At 41.0% G+C, this 15519-nt stretch overlaps 1 protein-coding gene across 1 annotated transcript in view; it reads right to left on the bottom strand.

The window, feature by feature from the left end:
- The window catches only part of CACHD1 (cache domain containing 1), a 212904-nt gene that overhangs the window by 100291 nt on the left and 97094 nt on the right, over nucleotides 1-15519 (bottom strand). The window contains exon 3 of the mRNA XM_065882458.1: nucleotides 568-716. Coding sequence (XP_065738530.1) covers nucleotides 568-716 — 149 coding nt within the window. The remainder of the gene's footprint in view (nucleotides 1-567; nucleotides 717-15519) is intronic.

Genomic DNA, 15519 nt, shown 5'->3' with positions numbered 1-15519 from the left:
TACCTCTAGATAAGTGTTCTTTCCCCTCCAAGCAGTTTCCAGCATCACATGGCCCTATACACCTCCAGATATAAATATCACTATGCCAATAAATAAAAATATCCTCAACCATTCTGTTTCAATATTATCTGAAGCCACATCTACCTTGGTAGTTTTAAACACACTATAAAGTATGAAGTGGGAGCTTTTTCTACTCTTGTATCAAAGATAAAAAGCATTCCTTTAAATTAGGCAAATTAGCAGAATCAGTGAAACTGTCTTATTCATGACGCATTAGTTAACACATGAAAAAAATGTTTGCAATTTTCTAGACTTAGTCAACTCTGTACTCAAACAATGCTTGATACTTCTGAACCTGGATTGCAGCCTGACAAAAAGGCAAGCGGGGAAGATCCATGAGTTTCCTGGATATAGTCATACTTCTTTAAGAATTACTTGTCTATGTTAAGGTAAAGAGCTAATTTAAGACAGGAATACATTTTGCAATAAACAAACAGGTATTTTAAATATGAATGGAAAGCCATTCAATTCCTGGTTTAAACAACAACAAAAAATTCCAAGTCTTACTCCATCATAGAAGGTGGGATAGTACAGCAGTCTTGAATCGCAGTTAGAGGAGAGGTCAGGTGAGCCGTGTAGGATGCTTCTACAACTTGCTTGTTCCGGTTGACCACATCCAAGTAACGGTTGAACTTCTCTCGGATTTTTTTGGCTAGCTGTAGGATGAGAGTAAGCAAAATAAATAGAAAGACCAGGACAATAACCCACTGTACTTTTTCCTATAAGTTCATCAATTTGTGTCACAAGCTGCCTGCATTAAACTTCAGGTAAGATAAACACACACCCAAGTCTTATTTCATTGTGTAAACTGAAATAAAAATTGCAAAATGCCCAGAAGGCACAGAACGATACTTCAACAGCAGTAAAATAAGAACTTCTATCTTACAATAGATTATAATACATTAAGAACTACCCGTGTGCTGAAATTCAGATAGAATAATGCTGATCCATAAAATGCCTTGCTGGAGAAAACGAAGTCTGTTGATATTATTGTCGGCATGACAGTGGGTATTAGGAGTTACAGAGCAACAATAGTGATTGGAAGAAAAAATGCCACTATTCATGGTTCTCTATTCCCACAGATTTTTCAGGAGGAAAACACTCGAAGGAAGGGAAATGATATTCAGTGTCTTCTGCTACACAACTCCAGGGGGCGCCATTCACAGCCTTCCATGTGAATGGCAAATCCCTGAAGTTGTGCAGTGCAGACATCCATACAAAACAAAATACATTGTTAGAAATAGATCTGTGTTTGGTCTGTTACACCTTTAACACGGACAAATGTCTCTTAACTGCTGTGAACAGAACACTTCATCATAATACACTTTCATATGGGGATAGCAAAAGCAAATTGCTAAGCATACGGCTTTTTTCTCCATTGTTCCCACCAAATATCACAGCTTAATTAGCGATCTCTAAGGAAAACAGTGTTGTTTTTCTTCCCCTTAAACAAAATGTTACCCAAACGCAGTGACTGATAGAATTATTGCTAATTGGTTTTGTAGAGCTATTCATTATCAGCACACTCGAGGAGAACTAATCATCTCCTTTGGGTCGTGCATCTCGCACAATCCAACAGCTTGGAGGCTGAGAACATGGAACCAAATCAGAATATCTTCGTTTGTTATTTTCAAGCCGATTTTCAAATCTGTTTCAAATTTCCCACCTACAAGTGTCATTCTTCATTGCCCTTGGGAACAAATGTTCCGTAACAGGATAAAGATAAGGTGTGCTTGAAAGGACCGAAATTCCAAATAACATCTTCACAAATTCACTTCTAAAATGAAAAGGGAAATTGCAAACATTTCTTTCCCTCACACATATCCAAACACACAGACACTTGAGAAATACCCCAGTGTTTCTTCTACACGTTTGGAGAATTCTAACTTAAAGCCAGATCTAGCTCATCATGATATTCTTTTTTTTTTTAATTGGAGTATAATTGCTTTACGATGTTGTGTTCGTTTCTGCTGTACAATGAAGTGAATCAGCCATGTGTATGTGTATATTCCCTCCCTCTTGGACCTCCCCACCCCCCATCCCACCCATCTAAGTCATCACAGAGGACTGAGCTGAGCTCCCTGAGCTATACAGCAGGTTCCCACTAGCTATCTGTTTTACACATGAGAGTGTGTTTATGTCAAACCTAATCTCTCAGCTCATCTCAGCCTCCCCTTCCCCCCATGTCCACACATCTGTTCTCTACATCTGCATCTCTATTCCTGCCATGGAAATAGGTTCATCTGTACTATTTTTCTAGATTCCACATACATGCATTAACATATGATATTTTTCTCTTTCTGACTTACTTCACTCTGTATGACAGACTCTAGGTCCATCCACATCTCTACAAACGACCCCATTTTGTTCCTTTTTATGGCTGAGTAATATTCCATTGTACATATGTGCCACATCTTCTTTATCCCTTCATCTGTTGGTGGACATTTAGGTTGTTTCCATGACCTTGCTATTGTAAATAGTGCTGCAATGAACATTGAGTTACATGTTCCTTTTTGAATTATAGTTTTCTCAGGGTATATGCCCAGTAGTGGGATTGCTGGGTCATATGGTAGTTCTATTTTTAGTTAAGAAACCTCCATACTGTTCTACACAGTGGCTGTATCAAGTTACATTCCCACCAACAGTGCAAGAGGGTTCCCTTTTCTCTGCATCCTTTCCAGCATTTACTGTTTGTAGATTTTTTGATGATGGCCATTCTGACTGGTGTGAGGTGATACCTCATTGTAGTTTTGATTTGCATTTCTCTAATAATTAGTGATGCTGAGCATCTTTTCATGTGCCTCTCTGCCATCTGTATGTCTTCTTTGGTGAAATGTCTGTTTAGGTCTTCCACCTATTTTTTGATTGGGTTCTTTGGTTTTTTGATATTGAGCTGCATGAGCTGTTTGTATACTTTGGAGATTAATCCTTTGGCATTTCGTTTGCAAATATTTTCTCCTATTCTGAGGGCTGTCAGATCCGGCTCATCATGATATTCTAATTTGGCTCACTGCTTAGTTTTTAATGGGCTAAGAATGGCTCTTACATTTTTAAATGTAATTTTTTAAAAGGTATTCTGTGATATTGAATAACTATATGAAATTTGAATTTCAGTGTTCATAAGTAAAGTTTTATTGAAACAGTCATTTGTTTACATATTGTTTCTGGCTGCTTTCATTATGCAATTGCAGAGTGAAGTAGTTGGAATAGAGATTGTATGGCTTGCTTTGCTATAGGCAGAAGTCAGAAGCCCTAACGTGTCCAAGATTGAGCCATAACTCCGGTAATTTTATAAAAATTTGCACCCCATTTAGAAGTGGGGGTCCCTCTACTCCCACTGCTTGAATCTGGGTAGGCTTATGATGGCTTCAACCAGTAGCATAGAGAAAGTGACACTATGTAACTTGCAAGGCTAGGTCATAAAGGGGCATGCAGCTTCCGCCTGTCTCTCTTGGAATGCTCTCAACTACCATGCTGTAAGAAGTCCAAGACACATGGAGAGGGCACAGTCAAGTGCTTGGTTGGCAGCCCTAGGTGAGCAAGTCTTCATCCCAGTCCTTGCTCCGGATATGAGTCAAGAAGTCTTTGGATAATTCCAGCCCCCAGGCTTCGTTGATGGAACCCCAGACATTACGGAACAGAGGTGCCATCCTTGCAATGCCCGAACCACAGAATCCGTAGGCATAAAGAAACAGTTGTTTATGTCACTAAGTTTGGGATACTTTCTAATGCAGCAACAAGGAACCGGAACACCCAGGATAGGTGGAATTCCATCCTAAGATAAACATGTTGAAGCTAAGCTGAACAAAGCTGCTCAGACAGAAGCACTGCAAGTAAATCATCAGAATTATCGAGACTGTAGCCTGTGAATTATAAACCTGTTGCAATGAGATTTCAGGGTTCTTCAGAAAATCATAACAGCTGCCATACAGTGGTACTTACCATATGCTGGGCACAAGGACCCTACAATGTAGGTACTGTCATCTTATATCAATGAGCCACACAACAAAAGGACCCACTCACTCATTCAGAACTCAGAACTGTCTTGCCTATAAAACCTGTGTATTCACTTGCTCAGCTATGGTGCCCCAGACAAACCTAACTTAAGAGAAGCTGCAACATGATCAGCCATGGCACAGAGTGGGCTGGCCGTGGAACTAAGTGTTCCTTGGGTTGCGGAACCCAAGGGGGGGTGGTTACTGGCTGATGGGAGATTGGCCCTGCCTGGGGGTGGGGGAGCAGGGGGTGGTATCTGCCTTTGGCCTCCTGGTTAGGGTGAGTCTCACCCTTCATTCTTCATTGGCAGAGGCACTAACTTGCACGCAGAGCCCAGACACACAAGGCAATGAACAAAAGGTCTCAGAAGCAAGCTCTCTCCACTAGGATTCGCACCTCTTGGTCAGAAACCCCTCAGTGTTTCATACTGCGACACCCTATCTTGTTTATTTAAACCAAGTAATTGCCAACATCTGTTGAGGGCTAACTATGTGTAGGGCACTATTCTGAGCACCTCACAAGCATATATCAATTTAATCCTTCAAAGAACCCTATAAAGTACACATCTCCATCTTCTAGAAGTGGTCACTGAAGGTTAAATAACGTGCCCAAGGTCACAAAGCCAGTAAGTAGTAAAGCTGGGATCCAAAGCCAATAGCATTCTGCTTTAGGAACAAAGCTCCGGGCTTTATGCAACACTGCTTCACTCTGTAAATACACAGACCAGCAACCTCCCTCGCCATTTCTTTTCAAACCCGTTTGAACAAATGCTGTGAAATTCTCGGCAGGATACCATAAGCAATACACAGCCTCATTACTTTATAATAAGAATTAGATTTTTAATAGTTTACATTTCATTTAAAATTCTTCATAATTCCTATGAAAATCAAAAAATTGAAGAAGTTTAGAACTGCTAAATTCTACCGCCAATATGAAAAAGGGATCGGGCCGAATTTGAAATAATGTATCCTCCAAAACAATGCCTATCTGTTACCTGACTACTGTGGTATCAGTTCCATTGAACTAACTTAAACTGTTCTGATTACTCCACAGTGTTCCAGTTTGTTCATAACCTGGAAGGAGAAGAGAATGAATGCACCATTCCTATCCTGCAGGAAGTGAACTTCAGAATTCAGTATTTTCCTCTGGGTTTTCATCTGAGTTAATTTTTGTCATCACAGAGTAGTAAGATGAAATCGTAATTCCTATTTTATGTGTGAAAAAACAGAGGCATGTGGAGCTTGAGGGTCTCTGGATTCCCAGGGGGTGCCTGGCCTCCTGCGACCCCACTGCCTGAGATGACCCACCCTGTGCCCTTTGGACAAGGACGGTGACAGTCACTCACAGTAGAAACCTCACACTCCACCGTGGGGTAGATTTTCCCTTTCGAAAAGCAATCTCTTTTAGCATGCCAACCAAATCCAGGTTGCTGGGCAAGCATAACAATCTATTAGAGTAAAGATAGCCCACAGAAAGATTAAATCCTGAATGTATCTGTTAAATGCGAGAGAACTGGCTACCAGGGCGGAAACTTCCAAGAGGCCAGACAGATTCTGCGTGTGTATCCTGCCATGATCCCCGCAGACAGGCGAAAACAAAGGACGTTCTCAGCAAAAAGCTACAGGTGGACCCACAATCCTCCTCACTGTAATTAAAAACATTTTTCTTTCCATGGCTCAGCTTTCATCTTTTATCCTTCTTTATCCTCTCCCCTTCATCCCCTAAGGGGTTCCTGAATGCTGATGAGATGACGGGACTGAAACCATCTTGTCATCTTTTGGGTCAATTCTTCGGCTAGCCAGCATCCAGCCACGGGTCAAATGATGAGTAGGTAGCGCGCCGGTCCCCATGGGAACAGATTCCAATTTGTCATCATCTCCAGTGACAACGTTTCATCACAACATCAATGAATTTCTTTCTTGCTGAATTTCACTTCCCTTAATTTTCCCATAGACATTTCTGTCATTTGCATACTTCCCCAGAGGGGGCCCCCCTTTTTTTAAAAGCTCTTTTTACCTTAGCTTTACACTTTTGAAGAGTGGAGATGGGGTGGGCACACAGTTAGAACAAGGTAAAAGAAAACAAAAATGCAAAGGCATAGTACAAACTTTATTTATGCCTCTTTCCTAAAAGGAAGAGCCAGAAGGAGTTTTGAATGTTAGGGAAAGCTTTATTTAAAATACATAACAATGATGCTGACAGGCACCGACAGGAAAGGTACCCTAGGGAACTGAAGATTCATAGCAAAATGCCTATTGAATGTAGAAGAGTTTAACATTTGACATTCAGAAACCTCTGTGTCATGGTAAGAATTTAATAGCTGATCCCCCTTTCCTTCGACTCCAGCCTTATTTACTCAAGAAAATAAACCTTTCGTTTTCCAGCAAGTTTCAGGATTTGGTTATTTAAATGTCCGTGACATAGACATAATTTTCAGTATACTCAAGCACAAGGATTTACCATCTCTGAACATCACACCATTGCCTTCCAGAGTTCAAGGAAGAAACCTCCTCATTGTTTCATGTTGTACACTGTTTATAGGATATAAGAAACACCCTACCCTTGCTATTATTTTTATTAGTAACAGTTGTAATATTCCAGACAGCTCTCCCAATTATTAGCTGGGAATCTAGGCCAGTTCTTTGACTTCCCTTAGCCTTGGTGTCCTCATGAGTAGAACAGGACAACATAGTTTCAAGGGCTTCTTGTTATGTTCAAATGAAACAATGAGTATATAAAGCCCAGGATGAGTACAAGGGATTATTCTCATTGTTATACCCCAGTCTCTGGACTAGGGAGAGAGCATATGGTGGTGATAAGGAAATAATGTGGGGCTTAAATTTCCCAGTAATAGAGCCGTAAGTAACGGGAGAGGGACTACCTGCAGGTTAACCATTTTACTCACTCATTTAGCTCATACCCTCGCTTAATCCTCCACAGGAAACCTGGCACACGGTCTGGAGGGGAAAAAGCATTTTTTCCCTTAAAAATTAACAGCAAAATGGCACAAAGAGCTTAAGCTTTGGAGTCAAAGAAATTTGAGTTAAGTCAAGCTCTGTCACTTACTCAGTAAATGGAACCAAGTAAATGATTTCTCTAACCCTCAACTTAATTACCTCTAAACTGGAGAGAACAATAGCTGCTTCATGATATTGTTTGAGAACTAAGAGGGATAATGCTCATAAAGTATCTAGCAGAGTGTCTAACAGATTTCATGTGCCAAATAAATGGTAGTGACTTACTCTTGTTGTTCTTACTACTATTATTGTCACTGTTGTGATTATTTGGGGGACGTTATGTACTGACTCAGGTTCTGTGGGTGGAGAATCCCAAAGAGCGTAGGAAGAGTCAGGAGGGTTGTGTTAACACAGGGCTATGACCTTACCAGGGCTGTGGGTGCCTCTTCCACAGCACTGTGTCATGTAGGTTACATAGTTAACAGTCGTAGGTAGTTTGGGACTCTTCTGGGATCCTCTTTTTCTAAACGTAAGGATCTAATAAGACTTTACTCTTGTGTCACACTTTGCGATTTTCAAAGCATTTTTACCTGACTCGTCTCATGTGTGCCTTCCAACAACCCTGGGAGCTAGGCAGAGCAGACATTCCCTGCCCCTTCTCTACAATCAGGAAATCAAGGCTCAGTTGTGCGCCCAAGCTCATGCTGAGTAAGTGCAGAAAACAAAGAGACCATTGCTTCTAATCCCCAGCTCCACTCTCTTTCTGCTACAAGCTCCTCCAAATAGCAGAAAAGTGTGAACTCTCCCAGATCAAATGATCTAAGTTCTACTCATTCTTCCAGTCCCAGCCCCGCTTTTACCTCTTTGAAGCCTTCTCAGGACCTTCTTTCCCCAAATTGCCTAGGACTCTGCATCTGTGCCACTCATTGTTGGTCTTTCCTCATTTAAAGATTCCATTTCCCCCAAGAAACTAATAACATAACAGTAATTAGCATTTACCCACTGCTTACTATGTGCCAGGCACTTTGAAAGTGCAACTTTATGTGATGCCTTTTTTTTTTAATGCTTACAATGCTTGGTAATTGCTATATGCTATTTTTATAGATAGTTCTGATAGATTAACCTACGCAAGGTCAATCAGCTAATAAAAATAATTAGATCGAACCCATGCTCTTGAACCACAGCACCATGCATTTTTCTTTCATATATACCTAGCATTGAGAAGAGACTTAAAAGATTCCTTACTGTATTCATTGCCCCTCAATCTACCATTACTTGCCATATTGGAAAAACCTGCTTTCAGTTCAAAAAAGGGCAGATAACTTAGAATATTGCTCATATCTGGTTCAAGCCCATCAGAAACTCTGGGCCTGTCCAGCTCCCTATCTTCATCTGCTTCCTGGATAATACAAGCTGCTCTGGAATAAGTCTTGCTGAGTAAAGAGGACCAGTTCAGAGAAGGTACCCTGATGGCAACTGGCCATAGCTGTGATGTGGCTGTCGATCCACTCTGAGCTCAGGTCTCAGGGTGGAAGAGCCTGGGCCTGGCAGGCAATGATACAGGACAAGACAGATGAAGACCCGGAGATGGGGTAGGGCCCGTCTGAATTTCTAATGGCCCGCGGAGGCTTCAGGGTCGTCTGACGGATGTGTGGGAATAGCACATCCAGTGGAGAAGTGGGGCAGCCGCTGACAGACGAACTGCAGGTGGACCAGGAAGATTTATGTGCAAGGCTGTCTGGGCTCCAGGGTCACATACCCTGATCCCGGGAGAGGTGGGCCCCCGTGGCTGAGCTGGGGAGGCGTGCAATGGAAAAAACAGGAGGCGAGTGCTGACATGCCAGAGAACCGAAGGAGGCTGAGCCCTGGGAATCGGTTGAGAGTGGCAGCTTCTCTCTTTAAGCAAAACACAGGTTTGCTTTAAAGATTATAATGGGGTTTGGTTTGGGCAGCAGTTTTTGCTAGATATTCCAGGAGAGTCACGGAAACACATAGCCGAGCCTCCTGAAAGCCAAGGTTATCATCAACTCAAGGGCTCAATGGGCTCTTACCCTGTTTTTCACCCCACTCTACCCTTAACAACCAGATCATAACAAAAGAAACAAAAGGAAGGGCAGGCTTCAACCCACTTCTCCCCACTTCACTGTAACAGGAGCCCTGGACTGAGGTTCCTTTAAACCAAAATAAGCAAGTACTCAGGACTTGAAAGTTTACAGCCTGTTCCTTCACAAGGAAAAAGCAGTTTAACCTAATCTTCACCTTCGAAAGACTCAAGAGGCTGAGAACTGGGGCAGGGGGTAGGAGCACGGGCCACAGCATATAGGAAAAGCGAACATTATACATTACAACTTTTGAGATAAGTTTTCCTAGTTTATGAATCAGGGAGGAAAGGAGTTAAAATATGCTGGAACTTAGGAATTCTCTGGTGGCCCATGAGGGATACAGAGAAAAGGAAAGGAAACCCAGTCCCATCACTCTTACCATGTAAAACTCTCATTTAGAGTATAAGCATCTGTGCATAACTTAGAAACACCAAGTATAACTTAAAAGCACTCTAAGTAACAGGGTGGGGTGGGGGATGAATTAGAGGCACTGGGGTCGGCTGGGAGGGCTCTGGGAGCCTGCAGTTTCACTCTAGCCCACACTACTTTCCCCACACCAAATGCAGGTAACACCTCTCATCTACACCCAACCTTGCAACCTGGCCCAGAGCCGGGCACACTGCAGGGACCTGGGAAACATTTTTTGTATAAATGAAGGACGAAATGTGACCTAGCCTCCAGTAGGGGGTCGACTGACCAGAGCGTTTCATCCGAGAGCACAAGGGTCAGATACTTGGCAGCAGGTGTCAATTAGCTCAGCAATGAAGTGGAAAGAAGAGACTGGCAAGGAAACAAAACTCTGCCACTAAACACTTCCTAATCTTCACCTGGCCAGGAACTCATTAAATCCAATTCTTGGGAAGACAATCTTAAGACACAATGAAAAAAAAGCTAGATGTTTCCATTTCCTCTTTCTTAATAATAAGTTAACCCGACTTACCTTTCCAATGGAACATAACATCGTGTCATTTTAGGACTTCATTGCAGTTCTAACAGCAGCAGGGCTTAATTACATTTAGTCTAAGGTCTCCTACTCCCCCGTTATAAAAATATTAGTCAGTGTAAGACAGCCTAAGGCACATCATATCGCATTCTTTGAGCAACAAATTTTCACAATGTAGATTCCCTTTAAAACTAAGGAAAAATAATAGTACAAGGGAAAGCATCTTACAAACATTTGATTTCTTCAGTTGTTGAAGCCTGGCCTTGAGTATCCATAATCATTCGAGTCTTCAGTATGGCCTATCTTAGGAGGTAGGGGCACTCTCTCCCCTGGTCCTACATTCACACAATAAAACCAGCTTGTAATATACTTATCTCAGTAGATAGAAAAGCCACTTCTTGGCTTTAGTTTCAAGATACTTGAGTAGTGATAAATCAGCCCCTGAGATCTAGGGGCCTTTATGATGCAGGCCTGAAGCTTGAAGTACTAATACAGAGATAAAGTTTCTGGTTTCTGCTTTTTCATAACTAGGAAAAACAGCAACACTCACATAGACCACTTGGATGAGGTGCAAATGCTGTATGCTAGCAGGAAATGCACTGCTATTAAGACTCGCTAGAAATAACGACACAAAGTAACGTTTCCCATGTGGGTTCCACACCAGAGGAATGAGGGTATTTGCCTCAACCATAACAATTTTATTATATCCTTCTCTGAACTGTTCTGTGTGTTCCCTTGCCAAGCTGCATCTGATACCATTCTCTAACTGACAGTTGGATTTAGGAAGGTCTTCTTATCCCCTATCTGACGACAGGGAGGATGGCGAACACAAGAGCCAGGGTATGCGTGCTCTTCATTGGCTGTTGGCTTCCATAGGACTCACGCTCACACCTTCCCCTAGAGGGTGGTGCACGACATGAGTGTCAGCGGATGTGACAGTGACACTTCTCGATGACTTTGCAGAAAAGCCAGCATGCTCTTTGCAGCATATAAAAGGACTAAAGGCGGCTTAAGTAACAACCAGTGAGAACGCCCATGAGCAGCTATTTCAACATGATCTCTACCTGCCCAGAATCTTCTAATATTATAAATAAAGTTGTAGTTCTTGGTAAGCTTCCAATTTTATCATACCACATGTTATTTCATGGAACCAGATTTTCAAAGCATTCAGCCAATTCAGGGTTCTTGATATTAGCAGCAATTAATTCCTTTGCATCATTGCCACAAGTATTTCCTATTGCGTGAATATATTAGGGGTAAGTCGGTCCCTGCTCTTCAGTTGCTCGCTAGGTATTAGAATACACTCTTGAGCTTCTGTTTATGCATTCCACCAGTGCAGATGATCTGAGTTTTTTTTTTTTTTTTAGTAGAAGCAGCAGTTTCAGATGGAGGATGGAGTTGGGGGGCAGAGGGGGGGATCTGAAGAAATCTTGGCCGCTACCTTCTCCCCAGCATTTCCTGATACTATCCAACCTCAGGATACTAAAAATGTGTGTAAAAGGGGCTTAATTGTTTCCATTTTTAGTGGAATGTTCACTTCTCATGATGAAGTCTTCCTGGTTTTAGAACGAGGACTTAGACTCAACCTATCCCCTTCTACTTAAATAAAGCTTTGAGTGTTCAAGTCAAAAGCCCAGGCTTGTACTTTTCAAGGGTCTGCGTCACTGAAAGAAGGCATTTGCGCACATGTGGATGGCAGAGATATCTGAAGAGCTGAAGCTCCAGCTGGAGCACGGAGAGATGCACATCGTGGCGGGAGCTTGCATGTCTTCTCCCCGCTTGCCCCAAAGGCCTTGCCAGCCCCTCTCCGGGCTGCAGCCTATTCTCTCCAGCTGTGCCTGCCTGCAATAGCCCCTCCTCCCGTGCCTCTGCTGATGGAGAAACGGTACCAGCCCCATCATGTGTTCCTTCCCAAAGGGCGGGAACACCAAGTGTGGGAATTAAGGGAATGAGGAAATGGGCTACTCTGGGTTGTTGTCAACACAACACCACAAAAAGCCTGTAGCCGTAATTTTCAAGCCCTAAATAGTGTGTGATGGTGGTGGTGGGAGATATAGAGAATTCCTTTTCTGTAATTGGTATATGTGTGCACATGCAAATGTAAAATGAACACTGTGTTGTAAACATATGCAGAGTACTTACACACAGAGCACCAGATACATAGTACATTATAACAAAATGTGTGAGTATACAGGAGGGGTGTGTGTATGTGAGAGAGAGAGTGAGAGAGCGAACAGGCGAGCAGGATTATCTCAGCTTATCTCAACACCAGGCGTACATTGGCTAATGTACAGTATGTACCCCTGAAGTCAGCTGGTCTATATTTAGTACAGGAATTAAAGCTTTCATGCATGCATACACACATATTTTCACTTCCAAATATATACAAGGATTCAGAGCATATGCTGCATATATACTTTCCTGAAAATATAAGCAAGATAGTTAAATGCTTCAAATTCCAAATTGCCATTTCTTAAACAGTGAGGTTGTAGTTATCAGGCTGCTTTCTCTCTCCTGGCCCACCTTGGTTTTGGTTTTTTTTTTTTTTTTCCCTCTAAGAAGCTGGCTGAGCAGTTCCTCAAATATCCCTGATTACTGTTAAATGCTTCATATTGGGAGAGAACCTGGGAGTTCTGAGGTAGCTAAAGGTTTGTTACCTTCTCTGTGGAAACTGCATGAACAAACGCTGTACCAACCACAATTCTACAGTAAGAATTTCAAAGAGTTATCAACTTCTACTCATGAGCAACACAAAGGAAGCTAACTATGTTATACTTAAACCCTATGGACTAGCCCAATAGCTGTAGATTTTTCACTCACTCAATTAGTTAAAAGTTCCTCTTTAGGGGATACTATTTACCCCCCCCAATCCCAACAAAACAAAAAAAAATCAATAGCCCCATAGAAGTTCCACAATGACACAAATTAGAACCAACTGACTTAGGTATGGTAATAATGGAATAATGATGAACTGTGAAAAAGACAAAGGAGTCTGCTCTTTAAATAAATCAAGGACTGCATTTATTTTTATATCTTGTTTATATTCCTGCAGGATAATCCATTAGTAACAGAATGCTCTTCCTCGTAAGACACAAGTTATATCCTTGTGATTTATTAGAGCTAAAAGGCAGACGGCACCTCCACCATTGTTTGGCCCATGTCAACTGAGTATTTAAACTCCATCTTTTCCTCATTTACCAGCTGAGTTTTCATCAGGGTACTTAACAATGTTTAGACATATTTATCTTACTTTGGTTAATGTGTAATACTCTCAGGAGAGAATAAACCACCTTCCTCTTAAAAACTGAAAACATATAAAAGGATTGGCAATGGAAGAAGTATGAAAAGCAACATAGCATAGTGATTAAAAACATGGATTTTACAGTTAAAATTCTGGCCCTATCACCTAATGCAAGAATGATTTGGGGCACCATTACCTAATAGCTTTGAGTCTCAATTTCTTCAACTCTAAAACAGTGAGAGGAATTGTATTTGTATCACAGGGTTGTGGTAAAATTTTAACGGGATAACTCAGGCGAAGCAGCCTTTGTTAAATGAACATGGACCATCATGTCAAATACACCACCTTTCCCAAAGTGCAACACAACCTGGGTACACACTAGGTCTTGCACCCATCTCCCACTAATTAGAATTCTAGAAAAACATACATAATTGGAATATAACCAAAAATACTGCCACACTAGATGGGATCCATAGTCCAGTTAGACCACCATTCTGCCTCTCATAAATGCCTAAAGAGGGCATTTCTCTCCTTTGGGCCATCACCTGCAAGAGATTAGCAAGATATACCAAATATATGAACACATGTCTCCTGTGACTTAATTATGTCCTTGGCATAAGCTCTTTGTTTCTCCTCCTACAATGGCAAGTATATAGTAAGTCCTCAACAAATGTTTGCTGAATTCATCGACTGTCAGAATCTCCCCCCTTAAAGAGCTCATACTCTAGTTTATCCATTCATTCCCCAATATCTATAAAGTACTACAGTGTGAGTTATGCTGACAAGGTCCCCACACTCTGGAGTTTGGGTTCCCTCAACTTTTATTTTTAGAAGAGGTAACAGATACTACAAATTTTCTTTCTGCTACAAAAACATTTATAGTATTTAATATCTTCTTACCTCTTCCAAAGTTTGAGGAATATCCTTTAACCACAATATTTTTGTACTTCTTTTAAAACCAATTCAAGTTCAACCTTGCATGACTTTTTTTCTGGAAAGCAGCAAGATGTAGCATAATGATTTGTAAATCTTTCCTTTTTTAAAGCGGTAGACCATTAAAAAACACAAAACTTCATACTAAACTTCAATATATCAAACAAGTAAAGTAAATTGCTGCAGGAGGGAATGGAGAGGAAAAACACAGAACCTGGGCCCTTACTTTCTGTACCAGTCTCTGCAGTATCTCCCTCATACCTTTGGAAACAAAATTTTGAAAATATATAGTAGAGCATTGAATCTAAAATCCCTTGAATCCCAAATTGGCTTCTCTTAACCTTTCAGTTGGGTGACCTTATACAAGATATTTCTTTGGTTTGATTTTCCTTGTCAGTGAAACTTTTCCAGCTTTTTTTGAGGATTATGAATTCATGCAGTAAATAATTACTAAGTACCTACCATCTACTACATTGAGATACTTTTTCATGGTACGGAGGGTACATCAAGGACTAAAATGGACAAAAATCTCTATCCTCATAGAGCTTATATTCTATTTAAAAAGATACACAATTTAAAAAATGCATATGGAAGTCCTAGGTGATAAACTATAAGGAGATAAATAAAGCAAGAAAGAGGTAAGAAGTAAAGGTGGGTACAATTAATAACATTTATAAATGGGTGGTCAACGAGGGTCTCAGTGAGAGGTAACACTTAACTAACACTGAAAGGATGTAAGGGAACAAGCCATGTGGCTGTATGAGAAAAGATTTAAGGACAGTGCTTGATTAATAATACATATTCAATAAATGATGATTATTCTCATAGCCAAGATAATTTAAACAAAGAAAGCACAAAACTAGGATTAAAAATTTTGTCTCTGCCGTTTTACTAGTACTCTGAGGCCTTGAACCACTTACAGTGACCCCTCTGAGATATGGTATTCTCAATGGAAAATGGGATAATAATACCTGCACTTTTTACAATGTCACTAAGCAGCTAAAAATGAGAAAATATACATGGAAACATTAAGGAAATAGATAAAGAACCACATAAATGTGACAACTATGGAATCCCCTCTCATACTATCTTTCCAAAATGACAGATGACCGTCATTCCATCTTATTAACAAGGCATCCAATGATTTGATAGGTAGCCCAGGAAGAAGATTTCTAAGATAAAAAATAACTTCTCTTTTGGGGACAGACCAAGAACACTAAGAACTGAAACAGACCTAGATTGATTTCCAATAAAGGAAACCTAAACACTAACCAGCTGAACTGGCTG

The sequence above is a fragment of the Phocoena phocoena genome, chromosome 1 (genome assembly GCF_963924675.1).
Source record: "Phocoena phocoena chromosome 1, mPhoPho1.1, whole genome shotgun sequence".
Lineage (NCBI taxonomy): Eukaryota > Metazoa > Chordata > Mammalia > Artiodactyla > Phocoenidae > Phocoena > Phocoena phocoena.
Note: the sequence above shows the minus strand (reverse complement) of the source record. Positions and strands in the feature narration are given on the sequence as shown.